The sequence below is a fragment of the Gigantopelta aegis genome, chromosome 8 (genome assembly GCF_016097555.1).
Source record: "Gigantopelta aegis isolate Gae_Host chromosome 8, Gae_host_genome, whole genome shotgun sequence".
Taxonomy (NCBI): Eukaryota; Metazoa; Mollusca; class Gastropoda; order Neomphalida; family Peltospiridae; genus Gigantopelta; species Gigantopelta aegis.
In genome coordinates this window covers 34,403,827-34,429,067 of record NC_054706.1, presented here as the reverse complement: position 1 = coordinate 34,429,067, position 25,241 = coordinate 34,403,827, and the positions used below count along the sequence as shown (strand labels likewise).

At 36.4% G+C, this 25,241-nt stretch overlaps 1 protein-coding gene across 2 annotated transcripts in view; it reads left to right on the top strand.

Moving 5' to 3' along the window:
* The window catches only part of LOC121379171 (cAMP-dependent protein kinase regulatory subunit), a 157,709-nt gene that overhangs the window by 124,146 nt on the left and 8,322 nt on the right, over positions 1-25,241 (top strand). For both annotated transcript variants that reach the window (XM_041507670.1, XM_041507669.1), the window contains exons 6-10: positions 4,834-4,932; positions 15,147-15,206; positions 18,084-18,144; positions 20,022-20,143; positions 23,215-23,296. In XM_041507670.1, coding sequence (XP_041363604.1) covers positions 4,834-4,932; positions 15,147-15,206; positions 18,084-18,144; positions 20,022-20,143; positions 23,215-23,296 — 424 coding nt within the window. The remainder of the gene's footprint in view (positions 1-4,833; positions 4,933-15,146; positions 15,207-18,083; positions 18,145-20,021; positions 20,144-23,214; positions 23,297-25,241) is intronic.

Sequence of the window (25,241 nt, the reverse complement as noted above, 5' to 3'; positions counted from 1 at the left end):
ATATTTACAATGTGTGTGCTGAATGCAAATACAGTCGACAGGGGGAATGGGAGGTCTCCCCCAGAAAGAAAATGTGTTCGGTTTAGGATTAGGATCAAGAAAAATCATACAGTAGTGATAAGAGTCATTAATTTTGTCAAAAGGGCAACTAAAAACTAAAAAATCTACAAAACAATGTGGGTATGGTGCCATACCCATTTTACCCTAGTGTTAGCAACCCTGCTAGTAGACAGTTAGGGTTTCGGGGGTTGAAACCCCTTCCTGCTCAAGAAAATGTTATCTTTTAAAAAAATATATTTTCCAAGACTCATGACTCATACACCCCCCCCCCCCCCCCTTATAAACTTTGCTCGCCAGTCTAGAACCCCCCTGTGCTAAAGGTTTATGTTTTATTTTTGTATTCTATAATAATTTCATAGAAATGATACGTTATGTATCGAGTTAAAGTTTGTTTTGTTTAACGACACCACTAGAGCTCATTGATTTATTAATCATCAGCTGTTGGATGTCGAATGGTATGTACAAGGCAGATTTAAGTTTTACATCATGGACATGTATATAAAATATTTCATGCACCAGTTGATACACTGAGTGAAAGAAATAAGGGGAAGACTTTGCATTGTAGACCACATTCAGTCACCAGGGCTCAGTGCAGAAGTGGGGTGGAACGTAGCCCAGTGGTAAAGCACTCGCTTGATGCACAGTCGATTTTGGATCGATCCCTGTCGGTGGGCCCATTGGACTATTTCTCGTTCCAACCAGTGCACCATGACTGGTATATCAAAGGCCGTGGTATGTGTTATCTTGTCTATAGGATGGTGCATATAAAAGATCCCTTGCTACTAATGCAAAATGTAGTGGGTTTTCCTCTAAGACTAAATGTCAAAATTACCAAATGGTTGGTTGATATCCAGTAGCTAATTATTAATGATCAGTGTGCTCTAGTGGTGTCGTCAACAAACAAAACAAACAATGCAGAAGTTTTATTTCACTGGCTGCTGGCTAGTAAATGACATATATTCGCTAGCTAAATATCTCCATCCACTCGCCACAGTTTTACTTAATATATAATTTTATAAAATAAATGTATGGCAATACCGACAGTATTCGACCATTTAAGAAAGAAAGAAATAGATCCAAGTTTTGTTTATGTATTATACCCTGGTTAGAGCACGATTTGAGTGTGGCAGTATTTAACCACTTCTTAATTAATCAAGATAAAACTTATCTCTGAAGTTATGAACATTTACATATGTTTATGTTGAGATATATATACTATTCATTTAGGAGTATGAAAATATACCGGTTGAATACTGATGCTGTTGCTCCAATAATTGGTGTTGTTTTTGGTACAGTGTTTAATCATTCCTGAAGTCCAAACCAAATTGTTAACAACTACAATAAATTACTCTCCTACCTTTAATTACCATTAGATTTTCTTCATTTTTTGTTCAAACATAAATCGTAAAAAACCCCACCATTACATTGACATGGATTCCACATATTAGACTGAAACCATATCACCTATATTGACTTCGTTAAAGGCATACTGTCACAGATTTAAGGACCTCATTTCTCTAAAAATTGATAATAAATGATAATTACATTAATGTTTGGAAACCAAATCTAACTATCGCATCACCATAACTGAACCATGATGGAGTGAACGTGAAATCCATGTCAGCCCTCTTGGCAATATTAGTTTTTGAATTATGGACCATTGCCATAATTCAATAATATTTACAAAATATCTTTAGTAAATGGAGTATAGTGGTTACATAGATGGTTGAATAAAGTACATTTAGGGACAAATCAAATTTATATTTGTTTAGGTAATATTCTGTTAGGCCATTTAATAGGTCAGTGGTCTGTGACAATCTGCCTTTAAAAAAAGTAAAGTTTGTTTTATTTAACGACGCCGCTAGAGCACATCGATTTTTTTATCTTATCATCGGCTATTGGACGTCAAACATATGGTCATTCTGACACTGTTTTTAGAGGAAACCCTCTGTCACCACATAGGCTACTCTTTTTACGACAGGCAGCAAGGGATCTTTTATTTGCGCTTCCCACAGGCAGGATAGCACAAACCATGGCCTTTGTTGAACCAGTTATGGATCACTGGTCGGTGCAAGTGGTTTACACCTACCCATTGAGCCTTGCGGAGCACTCACTCAGGGTTTGGAGTCGGTATCTCGATTAAAAATCTCATGCCTCGACTGGGATCCGAACCCAGTACCTACCAGCCTGTAGACCGATGGCCTGCCACGACGCCACCGAGGCCGGTCATCTGCCTTTAAGATCTCCGAGGAAAAAACACATGTAAATTTTTCACTGTCTACTATTTTGCTTTTTTGTGGAATACACTTCAAGAGGGGCGGAAGCCTTCTAAGTATGTGACATAATGGCAAGCAAAATGGCAGATGGCAGAAAACACTATGTATTTTGCTCTATGCGATCTCAGCGAGTTCTATATCGGTGACATCATTACAGTCTCGTTTGTGGAATCTGAGTCGCTCTAATGGCTTTTTTACGATTTATGTCTGGACAAAATTTGGTGGAAATCTAACGGTAGTTAAAGGTAGGAGAGTAATTTATCATAGTTGTTAACAATTTGGTTGGGACTTTAGTCATATTCTGCTCCATATCTGTGTTAATAAAGTGCCTATTTAAAATAATATACACAACATGAAGTCTAAGGATTACTAGCTGTTGTATAGTAATCATTTATAGCACCCAAAGATAAACAGACATTAGCTGTCCAACTCACGATCACTATACCCTATCATCGGCTAAACTTCCTATACATAATATCATACCGCACATGCTCAGGTGAAGAAAACAAAAGTCTAAAAATAAATGCATCTGTAACGAATTCAGATGATCTAAGCTGCAGTTTGGCGAAGTAATATAGGAAGTAAATATGATTTGTTTCAAAATCGTGTCTTAACTAATTACTAACATATTAATGACTGATGATTTCATATTAATGACTGATGATTTCATAGGCATGTTCAACTTGTTTATGCTTACTAGGCCCAATATATGTTACTCGCCAGTTGGCTACATATTAGCAACCTGTCGCTAGTGAACAAAAGTTACTCACAAATGTGAGTATCGCATTGTAGAGCCCTGATCACTATTAGCATTGTAATGTCTTTGTAATGTGAGATTGAATGTCAGTAAATACTTAATGTCGTGACAAAACATATGAAGATTTTCGGTTGCAGTCACTCTCTCATGTTAGTGTTGGTATGATCCTTCATTTCTTTCCATCAGCAAATATTAATCTAAAATCTGTACATATTCATATGGCAAAATGTGATACAACTTTTGTGAAAATATGTCACCATGATTCCCAACAAGCTGTGCTCCATAGCCTGTATCATGGGTAAACAGTGTTGGTAAAGAGAAGAGGTTGTCAATAGTACAGAGACACTTAACTCTGTCTGCCATGGAGGCACCTTGGGGCAATCGGACTGGTAAAAATGCATAGTGTTTTTCAGTTCATTAAGTTGGAAATATCTCATGTTACTATAATTACTAGCAGCAGAAGGTTTTTTTCTCTCCAGCTGTAGCCCATTGATTTTGTTGAGGACATTATACCAGAGGCAGCTGTCAGTACTTTGTATATACAGTAGACTCGGTCCAAACTGGCATCTGTCTAAACCAGCATTCTGTGTAAACCGGCACAGTTTTAAAGTCCAGTCCAGCTACTGTTAATGTATTAGGAATAAAACTCTGTCTGCACCAGACACTGTCTATTCCGAACTTCGGATGCAAATTCAAGAACAAAAGAACGGTTTATTGTAGTAATTAGCTCTGTCTACACCAGCACGCGATCTCGTACCTCTACTGTCTGCCAGTGGTCACCTTTTAAACAATGGCGGCAGTTCCCCAGTAATTAGGACACCAAAAAAGTGTTATGAAATAATCAGGCCTCTTTGAAGGCTTAATAAACAACAAACCACACCTGTTGTAACTGGTGCAGGTAGCAAGATAAATCAGATTATTATTTGTATGTTTTCATATCTTGCATCATACCGATCCATTTAAAATAATAAAACTATAAATTCAGACTCCTGTTTCATGTGATTTTAATCAATACAATAATGTTATTTATTCTGTTTGTTGTTTTAAATGTGTTATGGTTTGAACACATATTTTTATTACAGTCAAATGTTAATATCACACTTTCAAAAGTCGGGACTGAACTTGTGTCCCAGCCTGCTTTTCCTACTTTCTTTATCTTGAGTTTGTTGGTTTCTTGGAAATACAAATATCTTTCAGCTATATACCAATCATTAAAACAAGCATTGCTTAGCCTTGCTTTTACAAACGTCTTACACATAGTCCAAATGTTTGGTTAATATAACATTTTATTTACGTTGGTATTTTCTGATCAGTATATTGCAAGAACTGTAACTCTGGATGAACTCTGTCTACACTGGCATTCTGTGTAAACCGGCATATTTTATCGGTCCCAAATGAATCCGGTTTAGACGGAGTCCACTGTATTGTGATATTTCTTGAGTGTGGATAGCAAGAAGAAACTTGATGCTGTCTCATAGCCTATGCCTGCTACTAGCAGCAAGGATCTTTTATATATATATTCCTACAGCATATTCCACAACAATTGATATACCATTTGTTAGACACTGATTGGAATGAAAAAGCCAGTTGCTCCAATGGGTGTGTGTGTGTGTGTGTAATTTTATTACCTATCTCATATTATTATTAGATACAGGATATGGGGACATTGCTAGGAAAAGTTTGTTAACAGATGGTGCTCTCTGTTCATAATTTTAATAATTTATTTTGTTTTATTTCCAGGTTTACGTGAATAACGAACATGTATCGACAATTGGCGAGGGAGGGAGTTTTGGTGAGCTGGCTCTTATCTATGGGACTCCCAGGGCAGCCACAGTTAAGGTAAGGTTGCCCGATTGCTTTCTGGTTTTACATCTAGAGTCCGAGGAAAAACATTCTTAGTTCGAATCTCACCTGAGAAATTAAGCAAGTTCTTATTATTTTGTAATTCCAGTTTTAATATTTACTAAATTGTATTTTAGTTGTTGTTTTTTGTTGTTGTTTGTGGTGGGGGTTTTTTTATTAACAGAGTTGCATTTAGACTAAAATTGTGTAGGAGTATGATAGAATTATCAGTGTATTTCCACGCTTTGTTACCACTTGACTTGATGCCTCTCCCATGGGATGCAGATACATTCCATCCAGTTTCTCACATTATATCCATTTGATATTGATTTCCCAATGCATTTAGTTATTGTGTCAGGTTGGCATTTGTAAACGAGTAAATGCTACAAATGATTAAAGAAGAGAATAGCTGTGCTGATATCCATTGTTCCCATGAGGAAGGTTCGCGTCGGATGCAACAATTAAGAAATGTTAAACAATTAAAGCATACTCGTCCAATGGTTTTCGTTGCTTAGTTATGGATCTTTATCTTTGTAAAAGCCTTAATTAATATTAATTAAATGGATGGAAAACTGGTGATTCTCATAAGTTTTGGGGGGTTTGGGTTGGGGCTACATAGTGATATGTGCTGTAGAGCTATGCTGAACAAACCATACAATAATATCGCCTATAGTCCGTCCCATCCTCCTACAAAAATGTTTTTTGTAAATAATTTCAGTTTGGTTTGACGTAAGGAGAAAAGTAAGTGTTTTGGGAATAACCAAAAAATACTATTTTTTTTATGTGCAATTTACAAAACAATTGGCTCAGAAATAAATAACTTGTAGTAAATTCCATAATATGAAAAAAGGCGTACCCTGTGGGAAGGACTATAGGCACAGGTGACTGTCATATTTCGAGTCAGCTGGACATATGCTATAAGAATGAATATAAGGTACTCCAATGTTTACTCCAAGTCTTAAACTAACACTAAACCCTAATACTAGTATTTGAATTAACATATAATCATGTGCCAGTATTTCTGCTGCAATGAAATTACACTGCAGGTAAAATATTTTATGCCCAGCATGTATTATGACTGCTTACATGACTAGCTAGAGCGTTTCAACGATTATCTGTGTAATGGCATATTCATGTATTTATATACAGTCAGACCTCGTTACAATGACCATGTTCGTCCCTGGGTTACTTTGTCGTTATATCGAAATTGCCAGTGTATCGAATTGTCATGAGTGATCTCCATGGCCAAAATAACGTAACAAAAAATACTAATTAATATTAACTGACGACTGAATAGCATTTAAATAAATAATGCATTGCAATTTTTATGAAAAACAACAAATACATGTACATACATTAAATGTTTTGTTTTTTTAAAACCCATCATTAAATATATTAAACAAGGCTGATTCACCATCCGTCTAATCATTACTTGGTGAAGGACATCTCCGATTGGTACCTGTTTCGTTTACAAAATATCATGAAAATAGAAGATTTTATTGTTCGAAGTTAATCCTTTAATTGGTTAATTAAAGGTTTATTTGCAAAAGCAATGCATGTCTAAAGATTTCGCAGACATCGGTAGCTTGGACAACATGTGACACAGTCGGATCACTACGAAGTCAAGGATTCTAAGTGGTTGAGTGTGTACTGCCAACGTGCTACGGTATCTATGATTACGTAATGTTGTCGTAAAGAGGTGTTTTCAGACATCAGATGCACGTTTGTTCCTAATTTGCTCTGTCAGTGTCGGAGGTATGAATTCCGGTGTAATGGACAGAATAACACTGATGTACGTTTGTTCCTGACAATTTGTGGTCAGATGGTGTAAATGTTGTCGTAACGACGGTCATTGCAACGAGGTCTGACTATATATATATATATATATATATATATATATATATATATAACTAGAGTTGGCCAAACCAGCAATGAGGAGCCCTAGGCATTGCTTGGTAATTACTGTTATACTGATTATTTCAACTGGGGTAATAACTGATTCAGAAATCAGCTGTGGGTTGGTTTGTTGACTCTGTTGTTGTGTCATGCAGGCCTTTGAGATTTGAAAACTTGGCACAACCCATTTTGTTTATGTGTAACCTGTTATGACAATGCAACTGATGTCCTAAATACAATACACAAACTGAAATGTCAGAGAATGGGTCCACTGAGAGGGTTCGATCTTACAACCCAAGCATCTTGGGCAAGCACTCTACCAACTGAGCCAGATCCCAGCCGACTTTCCTTTGAATGCAGATTATGATTCATAACACTTTGGTCAGTACAACAGAACATTATAGTTTTGAATTTAATAACTATCAGAAGCATAATGTATTTCAGTTTAAACATACACAATATATGCATCAAATATTCAGTTCGTAACTTTTCTTGCATTAGATACTCTTGGAGCAAGGGGCGAGTGTTAGTTTCTGCCCCTGCTACCTATATGTGGTAATAACGGGTTTCTTTTTTCTTCTCTCGATTATGTGTCTCACTGGCTAAGTTTGATCAGTTTTCTGCAAGTATACACAGTGACCCAATGTTTAATATCCAATAGCCACTGATTAAATTTGCAGACCCTAGTTTCAACCTGTGAAACTGGACACTAAGTTTGGTTAATCTACAAATCAGTAACATATGTGGATGAAGTTTACAGTAGATTAAAACAAGAGTCTGTGATGTTGAAATGGGGGAAATACCCTTAAAAGGTTGACTAGAGCTTGTCTTGGTAACCATTACTTCTCAGAGGTACCGGTATGTACATTTAAAAAACAACATTTTTTTTTTGGTGGTATTAGAAACACCAAGATGACCCAAAACATTTTGGATTATGGAAATGGATAATCTAAAAAATAAAATCTAAATAATGTCTTATTTCAGTTATTAAAAAATGGCTCTAAATTATTGTGAGAAATATGCCATAGTTTTTAAAAACTAGGGTCTGTTACTTTAATTAAAAAAATCAGTGTGCTCTAATGGTGTTGTTAAACAAAACAAAATTCAATTTTAACTTGGTATGATTGCTTCAATATTTGCTTTTTTGTTCTTTTTCCTGGGTTTTATTTTTTTTGCTGAAAAATATTCTGTTATTCAGTAAAACATTTTTAAATCATCTTTTCCGCTTGACTAATATTAAATCACACAAAATCCATAATGACTTCATGCCATTGCAGTAAATAACATCATTGGATTAAGGAACCGGTGAGTTCTGGTACACGCACGCATATGACATAATGGAAAGTGGGTGACACAGTACGGAAATAATCGATAGTCCGTGAACATTTAGTTACGGTTGGGAAGTGTTGAACACTGATGTCAAAATATTTTCCTCATGGACTTGACAGGACACTTCCTCAACAGAACTGATTTTTGGAGTAATAATCTCCAGTTTGCACTTTTTACTGTGAAAAAAAAATAGAGAGGGAGAGAGAGAAAATATTTGTACATAGTTCTGTCAAATTCAGGTTCAGTTAGATTTATCCTATTTATATGGGACAGGTAGATGTAGGCAAAAAGGAATAGAAACTCTTTTTCTTTTTGAACACCATACTGTACCCAGCTTATATACTGTAAAACAGTTGCAGTGTTATTTTTATAGGTCTAGTTGTGGTTGAAGAGAAAATTATTTATTAAAATTCAAAAATGGCAAAAAGCCAGTTATTTTCTCACAATTTTTTTATTATTAATTGAAATTATTTCATTAAATTAAAATAAAATTTGCAATTGGTGAATTTGACAAGTGTGTGAGCTAGCCATGTTTTATGTTTGTGTAAATATAAGAACAATTATTATTATCATGGCATCTACAATGCTATAAAAGCTCCTAATAAATAACGAAATGAAACTGTTTTACTTCTGGATCCTTGTTAGATTAGGAAATGTCAATGTATTATAATTAAGCGTCTGGTGATCACAGACATGCGCATGGTTTTCCCAAGTGACATGATAAAATTACTCGCTAGTAACCGATAACTGCATTCCAGTTAATGAGATTATATATTATCCAAACAGACAGTTTACATATACAGTGAAACCCCTCTAAACCAGACACCCTCAGGCCCAAGTGAAATGTCCGGTTTTAAGAGGTATCCGGTTTAGAAAGGTTAATTTCTGTACTGAGTTTTAAAAAAGGACCGTGAAAAATGTCCGGTTTGGGGGGAATTCCGGTTTACAGAGGGTCCAGTTTTGAGAGCTTTCACTATATGTACAATGCTTAAACACCATTATTTAAGAAAAACAGGTTTTTGTAATTTTGGCCCTTAATACTGGTACACGTATGTTTACATTTCTTCTTCTTTTCTCTTCATTTCATCAAATTTTGGATGATGTTAAAAGAACTTGCACCATAACCATTTATAAAGTCCATTCACATTTGGTGATCTTTATTTTCATCATGAAAACTATTTTTGTTTTTAACAGTGCCCGACACAGATAAGTCGGTCGGGTACTGCCGACAGCAAATCATGTGAGATAAAATGTCTGTGAAGATCAATTATTGGTTGAGCTGAATTAATCGTTTAATGGACGGCCTCAACATGAATAAAACAAATGGTGATTACATACGTGACACTGGATCAATTAAAACTTGGACGTCGACTGTTTACAGCAAACGGAGAAGATTAGATTATGTGATGGGTGTTTTGTCTAGACTGGAAGATTAAGCTATTTTAAGTGTTGTTCATTCATTGAACTTACCATTTGTGACACCCAATAGCTGATGTGTATTTTTGTGTTGGGGTGTCATTAAACATTCATTCATTGAATTAGGGTTCAAGTATACCATACTTGGCACACACTTCACTATGAGGGCTGCCTGTCCAGGACAGAGATTAATGGTTAGTGACAGTCGTCAGTGAAGTGGCTTTGTGACTTCTGAGTAGCCCATTCTCTGGATTTGAACCCAGTAGCTGTCAGTCTTAAGGAGATTGTCCTGAGTTTTCTTCCATTATAACATTCCATGTTTCGGTCTAAAGGGGTGTTCTCATTATGCGATTGACCGGCCTCGATGGCGTCGTGGTTAGGCCATCGGTCTACAGGCTGGTAGGTACTGGGTTCGGATCCCAGTCGAGGCATGGGATTTTTAATCCAGATACTGACTCCAAAACCTGAATGAGTGCTCCACAAGGCTCAATGGGTAGGTGTAAACCACTTGCACTGACCAGTGATCCATAACTGGTTCAACAAAGGCCATGGTTTGTGCTATCCTGTCTGTGGGAAATGCAAATAAAAGATCCCTTGCTGCTAATCGGAAAGAGTAGCCCATGTAGTGGTGACAGCGGGTTTCCTCTCAAAATATGTGTGGTCCGTAACCATATGTCTGACGCCATATAACTGTAAATAAAATGTGTTGAGTGCGTCGTTAAATAAAACATTTCTTTCTTTCTTTCATTATGCGATTAGTCGTACTGACGTGTCGTACGCGATCGAATCGTACTGTGAGGACACCTAAATCGGAACAACTTTAGTCTTATACTTTCCGATTTTTGTAGGGTGACAAATCGCATGTGATAAGTTGGTGTGGTTAATTGCATAATGACTAGAAATGTCATATTAATTAATTCTTTCTTTAGAATATCAAAGTCTGTATAAACAATGTGTGTGTCTTCATCCTAATGTTTGTAGTAGCCCAAACTGGATTGAAGCCAGTACCTATCAGCCTGATGGCTTAGACCAGTTCTGCTTATTCTAGGAGACCAAAGTTATCAACCTTGTGCACCCCATCCCCCTCCTGCTGCCCCTTTTACACTGCAATACTTGAAGCTGTTGGATACACAAAACCAGATACACTGCAGTTTGTGTCTGTTTATCTGTTAATAACCTCATAAATGACGCCTTCGCCTACAGTAACCGACATCAACAGTTACTCTTAATTGAATTTCTGCCAAATGGGTCCTTTGGCTAATCAAATAATCCAGTTTATTGCATATTATAGTATCCGTAAAGAGTCCATGCGTTAACAAAGGCCACTGCACGAGCAAAATGCTGGCAAAACCTTTTCCCCTGCATTAACCATTCAATCAAATGTAATATTGTTTTGCTGGAAAAACGGGGATGAATAGATGAAAAGTTTGTTTAGTGAAATTAATTGCCTCACATGAGTTGATATAATTTTGCCATTAGAGGAAGTTAGCTTAGTGTTAGGGCACTCACTAGAGTTTTTAATAGGTCAAAGGTTCTGTATTTAATAATTTTGTTGTTACTAGACTAGCGTGCAGGTTTCTTCTCATTTTCTAGACCAGGGACCAAATTCACAAAGGTCTCTAAGGCTCTGCTAGACAACAGAGCATCCTCTTTGTAAGTCTTTTAGCATTGCACTTAGTGTTTCTGCCAGAAAAATTTCTTTGGGTATGGCACAATGGAATTGAATGCAACCAGTCACCACGGGATATGGGAGGCCTCCCCCAGAAAGAAAATGGGTTAAGTGTAGGGTTTGGGTTAAGAAAATCATACATTAATGATAAGAGTAATTAATTTTATCAAAAGGTTAACTTTTAGAAACAATCTGTCAAAAAATCTCGGTATGGCGCCGTACCCATTTTACCCTATGGCAGAAACCCTGGCACTGCGAGATCGCAAAGTTGTAAGAATATAGTGAATTAGGCCCCAGTTGTAATTATGTGTTAAATGCTTAATAGCTGTAGATAAATAATATGTGGGAGGGAGGGGAGGGTGGGGGGGGAGGGGTGTTGTAAAAGAAATATTCCTTTTCTTTTTGTTTGATGGGGCGGGATCTCAGTCGGTCAGTGGAGCATTCACCAAAGATGCATGGGTCAAAGGATCAAATTCCCATACTGGACCCATTTTCTGATTGTTTTTTCCCCTTGTACCACAGGCCTCTAAAAATTGCGATATCAGCTATGTTTTGTTCACGCGAAATTTTGGAGCCCATTTACTTGGATATCACGGGTTACACAAAAAGGGAATGGGTTACTGTAATCTATTTCTGCATAACCGATAAATGGGTCACGCAGATTTTCAGTTATCAGAGGCCTGTACCACCCAGTGCCTAACAACTGACATAAAAAAAAACCATGGTATGTTCTGTCTGTCATGTAGAAAAGTGCATATAAAAGATCCCTTGCTGCTAGTGGCAGGGCTATGAGCAAGATATTTCACCAAATTGTCTATTAAACTTTAAAAAGTGCAGAAATCAACAATTATTTTCTAAAAAAATGTCAATTATTCCATGAAATTATTTTGCCAAATTAAAATAAAATTCGCCAACTGCTTTTGAAATCGGCATTTGGCGAATGTGACGAGTGCCAGAGCTAGCCCTGAGTGGGAAAAATGTAGCAGGTTTGTTCTGAACACTGTATGACAATTACCAAATGATTGACACACAGTAGTTAGCCAATGGTTAATCAAACGATGTACTCTAGTTATGTCATCAAACAAAACAGTTTTTATCACTTTTAGTTTGAGGACACACAAAAGGCCATTCTAGTCTTCCCTCCTTCTTCTTCCCCAATGAATGTATCTTTTTTTTATATTGCTTGCATTACTGTCGGTAATTGTTGTCTTAGATGACTCGTGGAGTATTACTGCCTGGCTATTAAGGTAATATCCCCTGCTATAAGAGCGTCTTCACAATATTGGTTCTCCGGCTTGCTCAACACATCAAACAGCATGCTAATGGCAGTGGTAATCACTATTTTATGAGACCTCATTTCAAGCCACCAAAGCTAAATTATATTTACAATGCAAAACTAATCTGATTATTTGGCCTGGGTCAAAGTAGTGCTGTGTAGGTCAGGCCACTGATTCTGTTTGGAATGCCAGTGCTCCACTTCATACATGGAGCTGAACTCCAATTTAGTGTCTGTCTAGAGGTATAAACACCACTAGAGCACATTGATGTATTAATCATCCTCTGTTGAATGTCAGACATTAAGTCTTAAGAGAAAACCTGCTACAAGTTTCCATTAGTAGCAAGGGATCTTTTATACACACCATCCCACAGATGGGAGAGCACATACCATGGCCTTTGATTTACCAGTCGTGCTGCACTGGCTGGAATGAGAAATAGCCCAGATCCCAGACCGACCGCGCAACAAGCGAGTACTTTACCACTAGGCCAGGTCCCACCCTCTGTCTTGAGGTATAGTCATGCACATGTAAGGTTGCTTCTTCTTTTTTTCGTAACTAGGTCAAATAAAAAAAAACTACCCCAAGATAGTTGAATGAATTAGTGGAATGACAGTAATATAATTTTCTGGGTGCTTACCCGGGTATGTTAACTTAAAACAACATTCAAGCACACTGTGCCTGTTGATTTATGAGATAAAGATTTATGATTCGTCAAAGGGTTACGATGGCCTTGCACCAGGTTACGTATTGAGGAAGTACTTAACATACTAGAGGTGTAAACACAGTGTGGTATTAAATTTCATAAATTGTCACAAGTGGCAGTCAACTGTCACATTGCCAGTTGATTGAAGGCACTAACATGATGTCAAAATGCTTAGGTTACACACATAAGGCGTAGCGGGCCACTACATTTTGCCTTTCTGGAAGGGTAAACCCCCTGTGATATTGGTGAAAGAGGGGAGAGGAAGAGGTCAATGCTACATGTAGGTGGCAAATAAAAATTGTCCCACAGCCAGTTTACATGAGGTCAAAGTGTTTAGGTATGCAATGGACACACTTAAGGCATGGTGGGCCACTACACCTTATCTCCCTGGGGAAACCCCCTGTGATATTGGTAAAAGGGGGTGGGAGAGGTGGTCAAAACTAGGTGGAAAATAAAAATGTAGCTATTCCACTCTTTTAATCTACATGTAGCTTAAAAATATATTTCTTGAAAATACAGTTGCTTGTCAGTGTGAAACTGGAATTGACCTACTTTCTGTTGTTTTATAGTCCAAACTAAAGGAATCCTGTTTATAGACTTTCATAATGGAGAAACGCCAGTTCAGACTGCAACCCACTTTATGTGTCTTATTCATGCAAGAATCCTTTATACCTCGTAAACACTTGAACGTCTCAAGAGATTTCTCTGAATTTATCAAGAACCACAGCATTATGTTAACTTTTATTATGCTGTATTGTTAACGAGCTTTTTTAGGGTAGCAACATGTAATTATATAAACTAAAAAACCCCGTGGAAACCTTATCAAGGCCGAGTCCTCAGGAAGCTGTCCTGTTATTTCTGTCCTCCAAAAATAAAGACAAGAAATCGAACAAAGGCAGTCTTCGAGGTACTTGAAAGTGACAGTCTGCAGTCGCCACAGGCTTTTCCGGCTTTAACCATTACTGTGTGAATACTCGAGGCAAGGCATCAACTCATTGTCAACTAATGATATTCTTTTGGCTAAAAACATGGAAAATACTAAGTGCTATATGTCTTGTCACCAGCAATTACCTTCCCCTCTACCTTGCGGGTACTGCAGTTACACAGTGCTCAAATGTAATTGTCTTTTTGTCATCTCTCTGGATATATCAGGACAAGTGTTTTTCTTGGCTTCCTGTCACAAAGAGAATTAAATTCAGGGATAATCTCCACATTTACCCACATTGGACAGCACTGTTCAATATTTTGTTTTCTGCATGTAACAATCTGGAATTATGTTAATCATTTTATTTTTTTGTCTGCTATAACATAATGGTTTCAGTTATTGGTCCCGAGTGCAATAATTTTCAACTGCCATAAACTCTAGCGAGTGACAATGAAAATTATTTCACGAGGGACATAAACATGATACGAAGTGGTAGTGAGTTTAATATCCTATTTATTACCCATAATCGATCTTAATTTATATCGCTCAACTCATTTGGTTGACGTTCCTGTAAGGTTGTAGTGTGCCAATTGACGACATCATCGTGTGACGTCGAAATGTTATGTCCCACTTGATGTTTTGGTGGGACGTATCACTTTGATATGTACTAAGATATTTTTAACTATATAGGTAATAATTAACATTACTGCACTGATAAAACCTTGATGTGCTCAGAACACACACAAAGCCTGTTGTGCCCAAATTACTGAGATGTAAATCCCTTAGTTTTACCAGTGAGGTTTGAAGGTTTTTTATGCCTTTAAAACAAAAATTTTGTCTCTAATTTTGAAAAATGATGGAATGTCTTTTTCTTTCCCTCAGTACATGTATTTTGTAGTCAATGTTGGATTGTCACATTGTTTTTAGTTACTAGTCTACTAATTTTATTGCACCTAAAGTTAATCTTCTTTTCTTTTCTTTTCTTTTCCATTACAGGCAAAGTGCGATGTCAAATTATGGGGAATAGACAGAGACAGTTACAGAAGAATTCTTATGGTAACTTTTAGATTTTGTTTGGTTATACTGAAAGAGTACATTTCACAATACTTAATATTTTCAGTTCATTCACTGGTCACTATTTGTAAGCCATATCTTCAATAATAAATGGTGCTGTAAATATTGTATAATGCTTCTAGATTATGATAGTCCCACTCCTATGGCCAGTGATATTCATTGTTGGGCTAGTAAATAACTATTATTGCCATGCCCTACGGCTAGTGAAAAAAGAAGAAGAAGTCAAATGCTACAGTTGTGTCTATTTTGTAAATATGACTATCCTGTCCTCACCACCACGACCACCACCACCACCACCACCACCACCACCACCACCACCACCTATTGTTAGTGTTTTCAAGATTTATCTCCCTTTTTAGATGACATATCCAATTATGATTATTATTAATTAGTAAATTTTTATTATCTTGAAGTAAAGTTGGGCTAATGAATTTTTAATAGTGGCTAGTCAATTTTTAAAATCACTGATGCCATGGCTAGTGGATTTTATAAAAATTCTAGAATCCCTGTATTGTGTTATATCTTCTTTGAAGGTTTTACACATACAGTCAACTCCACTTATTTGCACATCGGTTTATAGCATAATTCGGTTAATCGACTATTTTCACCCAACATGGAACCATTTGCCCTTATAACACTACAAAACATCCGGTTAATTGCACAGACTACAGGCTATATATCGGTTATTTGCACATATAAATAACAATTTTTTTGTTTTTTTTGGTGCTAAATTAATGTCACAAATGACTGAGAATGTCTATCAAACTTTGGCAAAAAAACTCAAATAAATCACCGATTAATCTGTTTTGTTTGAGCTCACTGTGTGGTAAGCCGACTGTAAGTGTAATCGCTGTTTACAGAGTCGACGTGTGACATGCAAATGAGATGGTGTGCACGTTACTACTGGCGAATCACAATACCCGACTACAAGATTTAAGAATGACATAATTAAGTTGAATAAACCTAAGACCTAATGTTTTGTTTGCAATATATTGCTGTTAATCAGAGGCCATCTCAATAACAAGTAACTCTCCGACTATTATTTTTAGAAGTACCGCTTGTACGCATGCGCACTCAACTATTGAGGCCCTATTCGATTGACGTGTTCAGGGCAATCATTGTTCTGTATCAATTATTACGTTATGTTGAGAAGCCTTGTTAATAATTAAAAGATTACAGATCAATCGTCCTAGGCGGTTATGTTTTTAATAAATGTGACCGAGAAAGGGTTGTTGTTCACTTATTCATTAGATGCAGTGTACGCTATATCTGTTAAACGCAAAAGAAACGATTTATCACTTGCTTCCCGGAAAATGTAGCGGAAAAAAAAAAAGACTGGTGGGGGAGGTCGTCAAAAAAACAAACATAACAAAGACCGTTATTTATGGATCGTCCCTAAGTTTCTGCTATATTGTTAGACACCAATCAGTCGGACCTCACCATGAAGGTCAGTCAATTGTGTTAGACCGGTCATGCATGCAATGCAGACTGCTGGAACTGATAACGACTCACTAGCCGAGCTTAACTTTAATTGCTTAACTATAGCAAAGTCATTATTTGGGGATCACAAATAATACCAAAGCTTGCCGTATCTTTTGGGATGGAAAGAACACCATACCAGCAAATGCATACAAGTTCACGTAATTCTATTCGGTCAATCAACAGCCCGGTAATTCCGGAAACTGACGTCATTTTGTAAACACGTGCACCGATGAAACGTGAACTTTTTGATGGTTCTGTTGTTTCAAGTTTATCTCATTAACTACATGGCTAATACACTTTGTTTACACTAGTGGATGGTCAGTGGGGTTTTTTTTAATGCACAAAGTTTGTGTTTTTAGAAAACGACGCCAGTTTGTGTTTTTAGAAAACGACGCCCAGTGACGGACGTTGTTGGTTTTTTAGAAAATGATTTCTGGTCTGGCAGATTAAAACAAAAACGCCATGCTAATTATATATATCGATAGATATATTTTTTTACATTTATATATATCTAACTGCATGTGACATGTGTTAACTGTAATAGTTCCGGTATGAAGTACCGCATTATGCTAGACTGTCTCCCATGCCACTTTGTAGTTGGATGGCTGTTACAAAGTGAAAGTCGGTACTCTATCGGTTAATCGACTAACCCGGTTAATTGCACAAAATCGAGCAGCACCGAGGGTATGCAAATAAGCGGGTTTGACTGTACTTTGTTTTTGTCAGTAGGGTGTTCTTATATTGATTAGTGCAATGACACATGTTTTCTTTTGTCAGTAGGAGGTTCTTATATGATTTGGTGAAGTTAAGTGCATTGGGCTATTTCTCACTCCAGTCAGTGCACCACAACTGGTATATCAAAGGCCATGGTATGTGCTATCCTGTCTATGGGATAGTGCATATAAAAGATCCCTTGTTACTAATGGAAAAATATAGCGGGTTTCCTTTCTTAGACTATATTTCAAAATTATTAAATGTTTGACATCCAATAGCCGATGATTAATAAATCAATGTGTTAAACAAAACAGTTTTTTTAATGAAATTAACTGGCTCAGTATATTACTGTTAGCATCTGTGAAAGTCTTTGAGGAAAAAACCCCCCATTACTGTAGGTTTTTATGTCTATAAACATTCAGATAATCAATAAATAATTACGCCTGAGTGTTCTGCATGAAATTTATTAAGAACTAATAATAGTAATATTTTTTTAATATATATATATATTTAGGAACACTGTATTGTTGAAATCTCAATGTCCAGATATTGCAATAGTGTTGCTTATTTTACACCTACATGGACAGGTATATCGCAGAAGAAAGAAAATGGTTGCATGTCTTTTGTAATATGTTATGTAATTTTACGTAATTAATTTTTCAGGGCAGCACAATCAGAAAGCGAAAAATGTATGAAGAATTCCTTGCTAAGGTCTCCATCCTGGGTAAGATTTTCTTTCATGCGACGATGTAGAAAATAATATCGATGAAAATTTGTGGTAAATTGAAAGACCTGTATTCTTTGCCAATTGAAATAAATCAGTGGGAGTGAGAAGTGGGTTGGGTGCGGGAGAGACATGAATTCAACCTGGCAAGAGACCATTCAGATCTATCAACATTTTCAGAGTCAGCTTGTTTTGATACCCCTTCCCCGCGGTCGGTCTAGGATCAATCCCCGTCAGTGGACCCATTGAGCTATTACTCGTTCCAACCAGTGCTCCACAACTGGTGTAACAAAGGCCATGGTATGTACTATCCTGTCTGTGGGATGGTGCATATAAAAGATCCTTTGCTGCTAATCGAAAAGAGAAGCCCATGAAGTGGCAACAGTGGGTTTTCTCTCTCAGTATCTGTGTGGTCCTTAACCATATGTCTGATGCCATATAACCATAAATAAAATGTGTTGAGTGCGTCATTAAATAAAACATTTCTGATACCCATTCCCACAATCTCTTTTTTTTTAAAAACACTTCTGAAAAGTTAATTGCAACATGATGAGATGTTTACAGAATGAGCAGTAAGAAAGAAATGAAACTATATCCAATATTTGTTAAAAAAAACCCCTGTCTGTATAATTTTTATTTAAGTCTATAAAGCTGGATATCACCTCGTATGTTATTCATCTGGGGCTAGTGGAAGATGTCTGCCAGACACCAGAAGACATTAATATACCCACAATGCCATCCATTGTTCTGATTCATTTGTTTGGTGGCCTGGAGCCATAAATACAATTTGCTTTGTTTCTAGTGATGTTCCATTAGATCGAACATTGTTTGCTTGAAGCGTTCGACCAACTACATACAATTTATTTTCACGATCGAGTAAAACCAAGTTCATTACAGAGTTACTTCACTTCCATTTCTGTTGTCTTGCATTGATTCACTAATAGGTTTACAGTTCTATTCAGTTTATGTTTACGTTATATATTTTTTTTAAACTGACACAAGCTATTTAAGTAGGATTTACATAAAGCAATGAAACACTGTTAGAAACATACAAAGAACATAAACATTTTGTTACCCAAAGTTTTATTTAGGTAGGGTTGGGTTGGGGTTTTTTTCATTTCATCTTATTTATTAATTACACCTAAAAATTTGTCTGGCATAAACAGGGAACATTTCTTCAGTATCGAGACGTGATTCACTTCACAAGTTTCAGAGATTGCTACACACTTTTAAAATATTAAATAGTAATTGCTAATAAATTTTCAATTGACTAGAAATATTTCTAATCAAGATTTTGAAAACAAAATGTTCCCTGATAAACTAGCACATACCTTGGAACTTCCCAAGGCTCAATGTGGATTTAATTGATTATTAATTGATAATTAGTCGCTTAGTGCAAACTAACGTGATCACAAAACAGAGTTCGTAGCGGTCTTTAAATTCCTTGAAAGTCTTTCAATTTGAAAACAAGATTTTTTTGGTCTTTGAAAGTCTTTGAATTGTAATAAAAGTCTTTAAGTTCTCACAAATCATAGCCAAAGCAATGATGTTATCTTTTACAGCTGCATGCATTTGATATTTTCCAGTTACAAGGTTTAATCTGTCATGATGCATGTAAAAAAAAAAGCTAATTTTTTTGCCATGGACAGCAACATAAACAAACTGATTTGGTATTTTTATCTCATTCTATTGTCTTTGACCGCTGTGTAAAAGTCTTTGAAAGTCTTTGAAAATGGCAGGTAAAAGTCTTTGAATTTGTTTTGGTCTGATTTTCAACCCTACATTGTCGTTGTTGGTACAATTTAAACAGGAGACTGTACTTATAACTGAACACTGAACATGTCTGATTACTAAGCCTGACTTGTATTCGCCCACAGAAAACCTGGACAAGTGGGAGAGACTGACGGTGGCCGACTCACTGGAACCTGTTCAGTTTGAGGATGGAGAGGAGATCGTCAGACAAGGAGATGCTGGGGATGATTTCTTTATTATATTAGAGGTTGGTCTGTCTGTCAGTCTGTCTGTCTGTCTGTCTGTCCATCCAGTAGCACTGTTAACATGTCAAGCATATGTGCAGATATCGGGAGTGGGATGTAACTGTGGTACAGCAGATCTCTGTCTATCTAGTAGTAGGCCTACTGTTAACATGTCAAGCTTATGTTCAGTTATCAGGATTGCCTTGCTACTAATGGAAAAATGTAGCGGGTTTCATCTCTGTGACTGTGTCAAAATTACCATATGTTTGACATACAGTAGCCGATGATTAATAAATCAATGTGCTCTAGTGGTGTCGTTAAACAAAACAAACTTTTTTAGTTAACAGGATTGGGATGTAACAGTAGTACTGTAGACATCTTTACACTTGTGGATTTTTCAGTAATTATTACACAAAACGACTGAAGAATAGGCATTACAAATTGATAGCCAAAAATTATGGATATGTGATAAAATCGGAATAGTCGGAACAAATACAGGTTCTCAAAATTGTCTTCCTTGTCGTGGCCATGTCTAACATGAGAAACAGATTTAGCCATAGTACATGTGTTCAGCGATTTCTGTTTATCTCACATTTTTTTTCTTAGAATGAGACATGGGACGGGATGTAGCCCAGTGGTAAGGTGCTCGCTTGAAGCATGGTTGGTCTAGGATCTATCCCCATCGGTGAGCCCATTGGGCTATTTCTTGTTTTAGCCATGATATCAAAGGCTGTGGGATGGTGCATATAAAAGATCCCTTGCTACTAATGAAAACATTTACTGGGTTTCCTCTCTAAAAATGTAAAAATTACCAATTGTTGACATCCAATAGCCGATGATTAATAAATCAATGTGCTCTAATGGTGTATTTAAAACAAAACAGACAAACAAAAATCTTGAATGAGACATCATCTGACTTTCTACGTGATGAATAGGTGAAAATCTGAAGACAATATTCGTCACCCAAATGTAGCAGTCGATTCAAAAGTATCTTTATAGCATGTGCTTTGTACTGTTTGCAGTCGTGACTTTTTAGTCGGGCTTACCTGTAATAGCAGGACTGACTACTCATTACTGATAGATGTCTCAAGTTACTAATAACTGATGTTCTCATTACTGATGGCCAACAGAAAGGTTAAACAGGTCTGGTTCAGTGCAGTGACTGACTGAGAGATGTAAGACCAAACACACTCGATGGACTGAGGTTGTGGCTTGTACTGTCCTGTCCTAATGCATATAAAAGAAATCTTGCTACTTTTAAGTAGGATCAACAGTTTCCTGTTCTCTCAACCAAGTATCAAAATAATCAAATTAGACACCAAATAGCCAGAGTTTAAAATGTGCTCTGAAGGTGTCTTTACTTCACTATTCATATATCAGTTAATATTCTCTGACTATGGCCAGTCAGATTCGGTTTATATACTGGAAACATTGAGGGGGGGGGGGGGGGGCAAATGGGGGTCTTTTCAACATTTTGTATCTTTTGAATGACATTGATTAAATGTAAATATTTTCTTTCACTGCGTTTAACCGTTTTCAAAACAGGCACTCAGTCTTTGTAGGAAATTAGAAAATTATCAGTACAGGATAATGCACTTTTGTGCAATTTCGCTTCAAGGTACTGGAACGTAAGGCAGTGTTATTGATGTGTGGGAACTATTCATGTTGACCAGTTCAGCCAAGTTCCAAACATTGTCTGTCATTTTCGGTGCTGTGATTTATTGACATCTCTTATTGATTTTGATCCTTCTCATAGAAAGTGTGTGATAATTAATTAATTTTTTCTTTACATACATAACATTTGGAGAAAAGATAGAATCAAGTAAAATAAGTTTTATTGATGTTTGCATTTTTTTGAAATGGATTCATTTCAGCTGGACAGGTTAATATTCATGTGAATAAATAATCTATGGTTTGGATTACATGTATCAGGATAATGGTTCCCAATTAAAGTTAATGTGTTTCCTTTTACTGTAATCAAGTTTTTTGTGGGGGGTTTTCTGGATGAATGTTGATAGCTCATTTTTAGTCCACTTGCTTGAAAGTGCCAATAAAAGAGATGGATTGATCGTGTCGCACTACATTGTGAATGTGATATCCTTGTCTAGAACCCAGGGAGTAATAGCATTGTGAGACTAGTTTTAGACCAAAGTAGGTTGTCGCCAGGACCAGTATGTGTATAGCTGAAATGGCTGCCAATCTGTATTGGATAACAGTCGTCATCTATATAAAGAACACCGACATGTCAACTGACAGGGCCTGTAATATTATACTAAATTACATTCAGTTCAGCAATGAGATCCATCTCCAAGCTCACTAAATAACCTTTGAAAATGAGTTTCATTGGCTTTAAAACTAGTGGGTTTTTTTTATCCTATATTATCACATAAATTGTCTTCCACCTTTGTTTTTAGCTGAAGATCGGTTAATCGTCCTGTGTATTCTTTCAGGGTACAGTATATCTGTATTCTTTCAGGGTACAGTACATCTGTATGTTCTGTGTATTCTTTCAGCGTACGGTACATCTGGATGTTCCGTGTATTCTTTCAGGGTACGGTACATCTGTATGTTCCGTGTATTCTATCAGGGTACGGTACATCTGTATGTTCCGTGTATTCTATCAGGGTACGGTACATCTGTATGTTCCGTGTATTCTTTCAGGGTACGGTACATCTGTATGTTCCGTGTATTCTTTCAGGGTACGGTACACCTGTATGTTCCGTGTATTCTTTCAGGGTACAGTACGTCTGTATGTTCCGTGTATTCTTTCAGGGTACGGTACGTCTGTATGTTCCGTGTATTCTTTCAGGGTACGGTACATCTGTATGTTCTGTGTATTCTTTCAGGGTACAGTATATCTGTATTCTTTCAGGGTACAGTACATCTGTATGTTCTGTGTATTCTTTCAGGGTACGGTACATCTGTATGTTCTGTGTATTCTTTCAGGGTACGGTACATCTGTATGTTCCGTGTATTCTTTCAGGATATGGTACATCTGTATGTTCTGTGTATTCTTTCAGGGTACAGTACATCTGTATGTTCTGTGTATTCTTTCAGGGTACGGTACATCTTTATGTTCTGTGTATTCTTTCAGGGTTCAGCCGCCGTTCTTCAGCGGCGAGCAGAAAATGAAGAAGCAGTAGAGGTTGGACGACTAGCGGTATCTGACTACTTTGGTGGGTTCTTTAATTTTTCATTAATTTAAATTTTAAAAATTGTTTTTGTTATTTTAAAATATTTTCTTTTCTTTGTAAATCACCGAGCATTTGTATCATCCAGTAGTTTGTTTACCATTTCTTCCATCAATTAGTTTTCGCATTTGTTAATCTGTCAGTCCATGCAGCAACCATATTGAAGATGGTGGAGAAACAGTGCATAACATTTAACTGAAGACTGTAAAGTTCACATATGTTCTGAATAAGTGCAATGGAAACTGTACTTTTGGGGGTGGGGTGATCCATAAAAAAGATTATTTAAAAAAAAAATAGAAGAACATTTATTCTAATTGAAATAATTTTTTAAGAATTCATTTGTATAATGTTTTTTCCATTCATATGAAAACCTCTAAAAATAAGGTAGGTGTTTATGCTAAGAGGCTGATGGTATATTTGGGGGGGTCGGGCTTAGTACTTACATCATACCAACAATAATTGTAGACCAGCCAAAACAAAAATTATTCCATTGTATTGTTCAGTATCCGTTAATTCTGAGTTTTACAAAAATAAGTAAACCAGTCTGGGTGACACAGACAAACAGGTTGTATTTTGACAGTGTTATTGTTCGTCTTTTATCTATATTATATCCCTAATGACAGTGACACACAGGTTATATCCCTAATGACAGTGACACACAGTTTATATTTTGACAGCGTTATTGTTCGTCTTTTATCTATATTATATCCCTAATGACAGTGACACACAGGTTGTATTTTGACAGAGTTATTGTTCGTCTTTTATCTATATTATATCCCTAATGACAGTGACACACAGTTTGTATTTTGACAGAGTTATTGTTCGTCTTTTAGCTATATTATATCCCTAATGACAGTGACACACAGTTTGTATTTTGACAGAGTTATTGTTCGTCTTTTAGCTATATTATATCCCTAATGACAGTGACACACAGTTTGTATTTTGACAGCGTTATTGTTCGTCTTTTATCTATATTATATCCCTAATGACAGTGACACACAGGTTGTATTTTGACAGAGTTATTGTTCATCTTTTAGCTATATTATATCCCTAATGACAGTGACACACAGGTTGTATTTTGACAGCGTTATTGTTCATCTTTTATCTATATTATATCCCTAATGACAGTGACACACAGGTTGTATTTTGACAGCGTTATTGTTTGTCTTTTATCTATATTATATCCCTAATGACAGTGACACAGGTTGTATTTTGACAGAGTTATTGTTCATCTTTTAGCTATATTATATCCCTAATGACAGTGACACAGGTTGTATTTTGACAGAGTTATTGTTCGTCTTTTAGCTATATTATATCCCTAATGACAGTGACACAGGTTGTATTTTGACAGTTATTGTTCATCTTTTAGCTATATTATATCCCTAATGACAGTGACACACAGGTTGTATTTTGACAGCGTTATTGTTCGTCTTTTATCTATATTATATCCCTAATGACAGTGACACACAGGTTGTATTTTGACAGCGTTATTGTTCGTCTTTTAGCTATATTATATCCCTAATGACAGTGACACACAGTTTGTATTTTGACAGCGTTATTGTTCGTCTTTTATCTATATTATATCCCTAATGACAGTGACACACAGTTTGTATTTTGACAGCGTTATTGTTCGTCTTTTAGCTATATTATATCCCTAATGACAGTGACACACAGGTTGTATTTTGACAGAGTTATTGTTCGTCTTTTAGCTATATTAGATCCCTAATGACAGTGACACACAGGTTGTATTTTGACAGCGTTATTGTTCGTCTTTTAGCTATATTATATCCCTAATGACAGTGACACACAGTTTGTATTTTGACAGAGTTATTGTTCGTCTTTTAGCTATATTATATCCCTAATGACAGTGACACACAGTTTGTATTTTGACAGCGTTATTGTTCATCTTTTAGCTATATTATATCCCTAA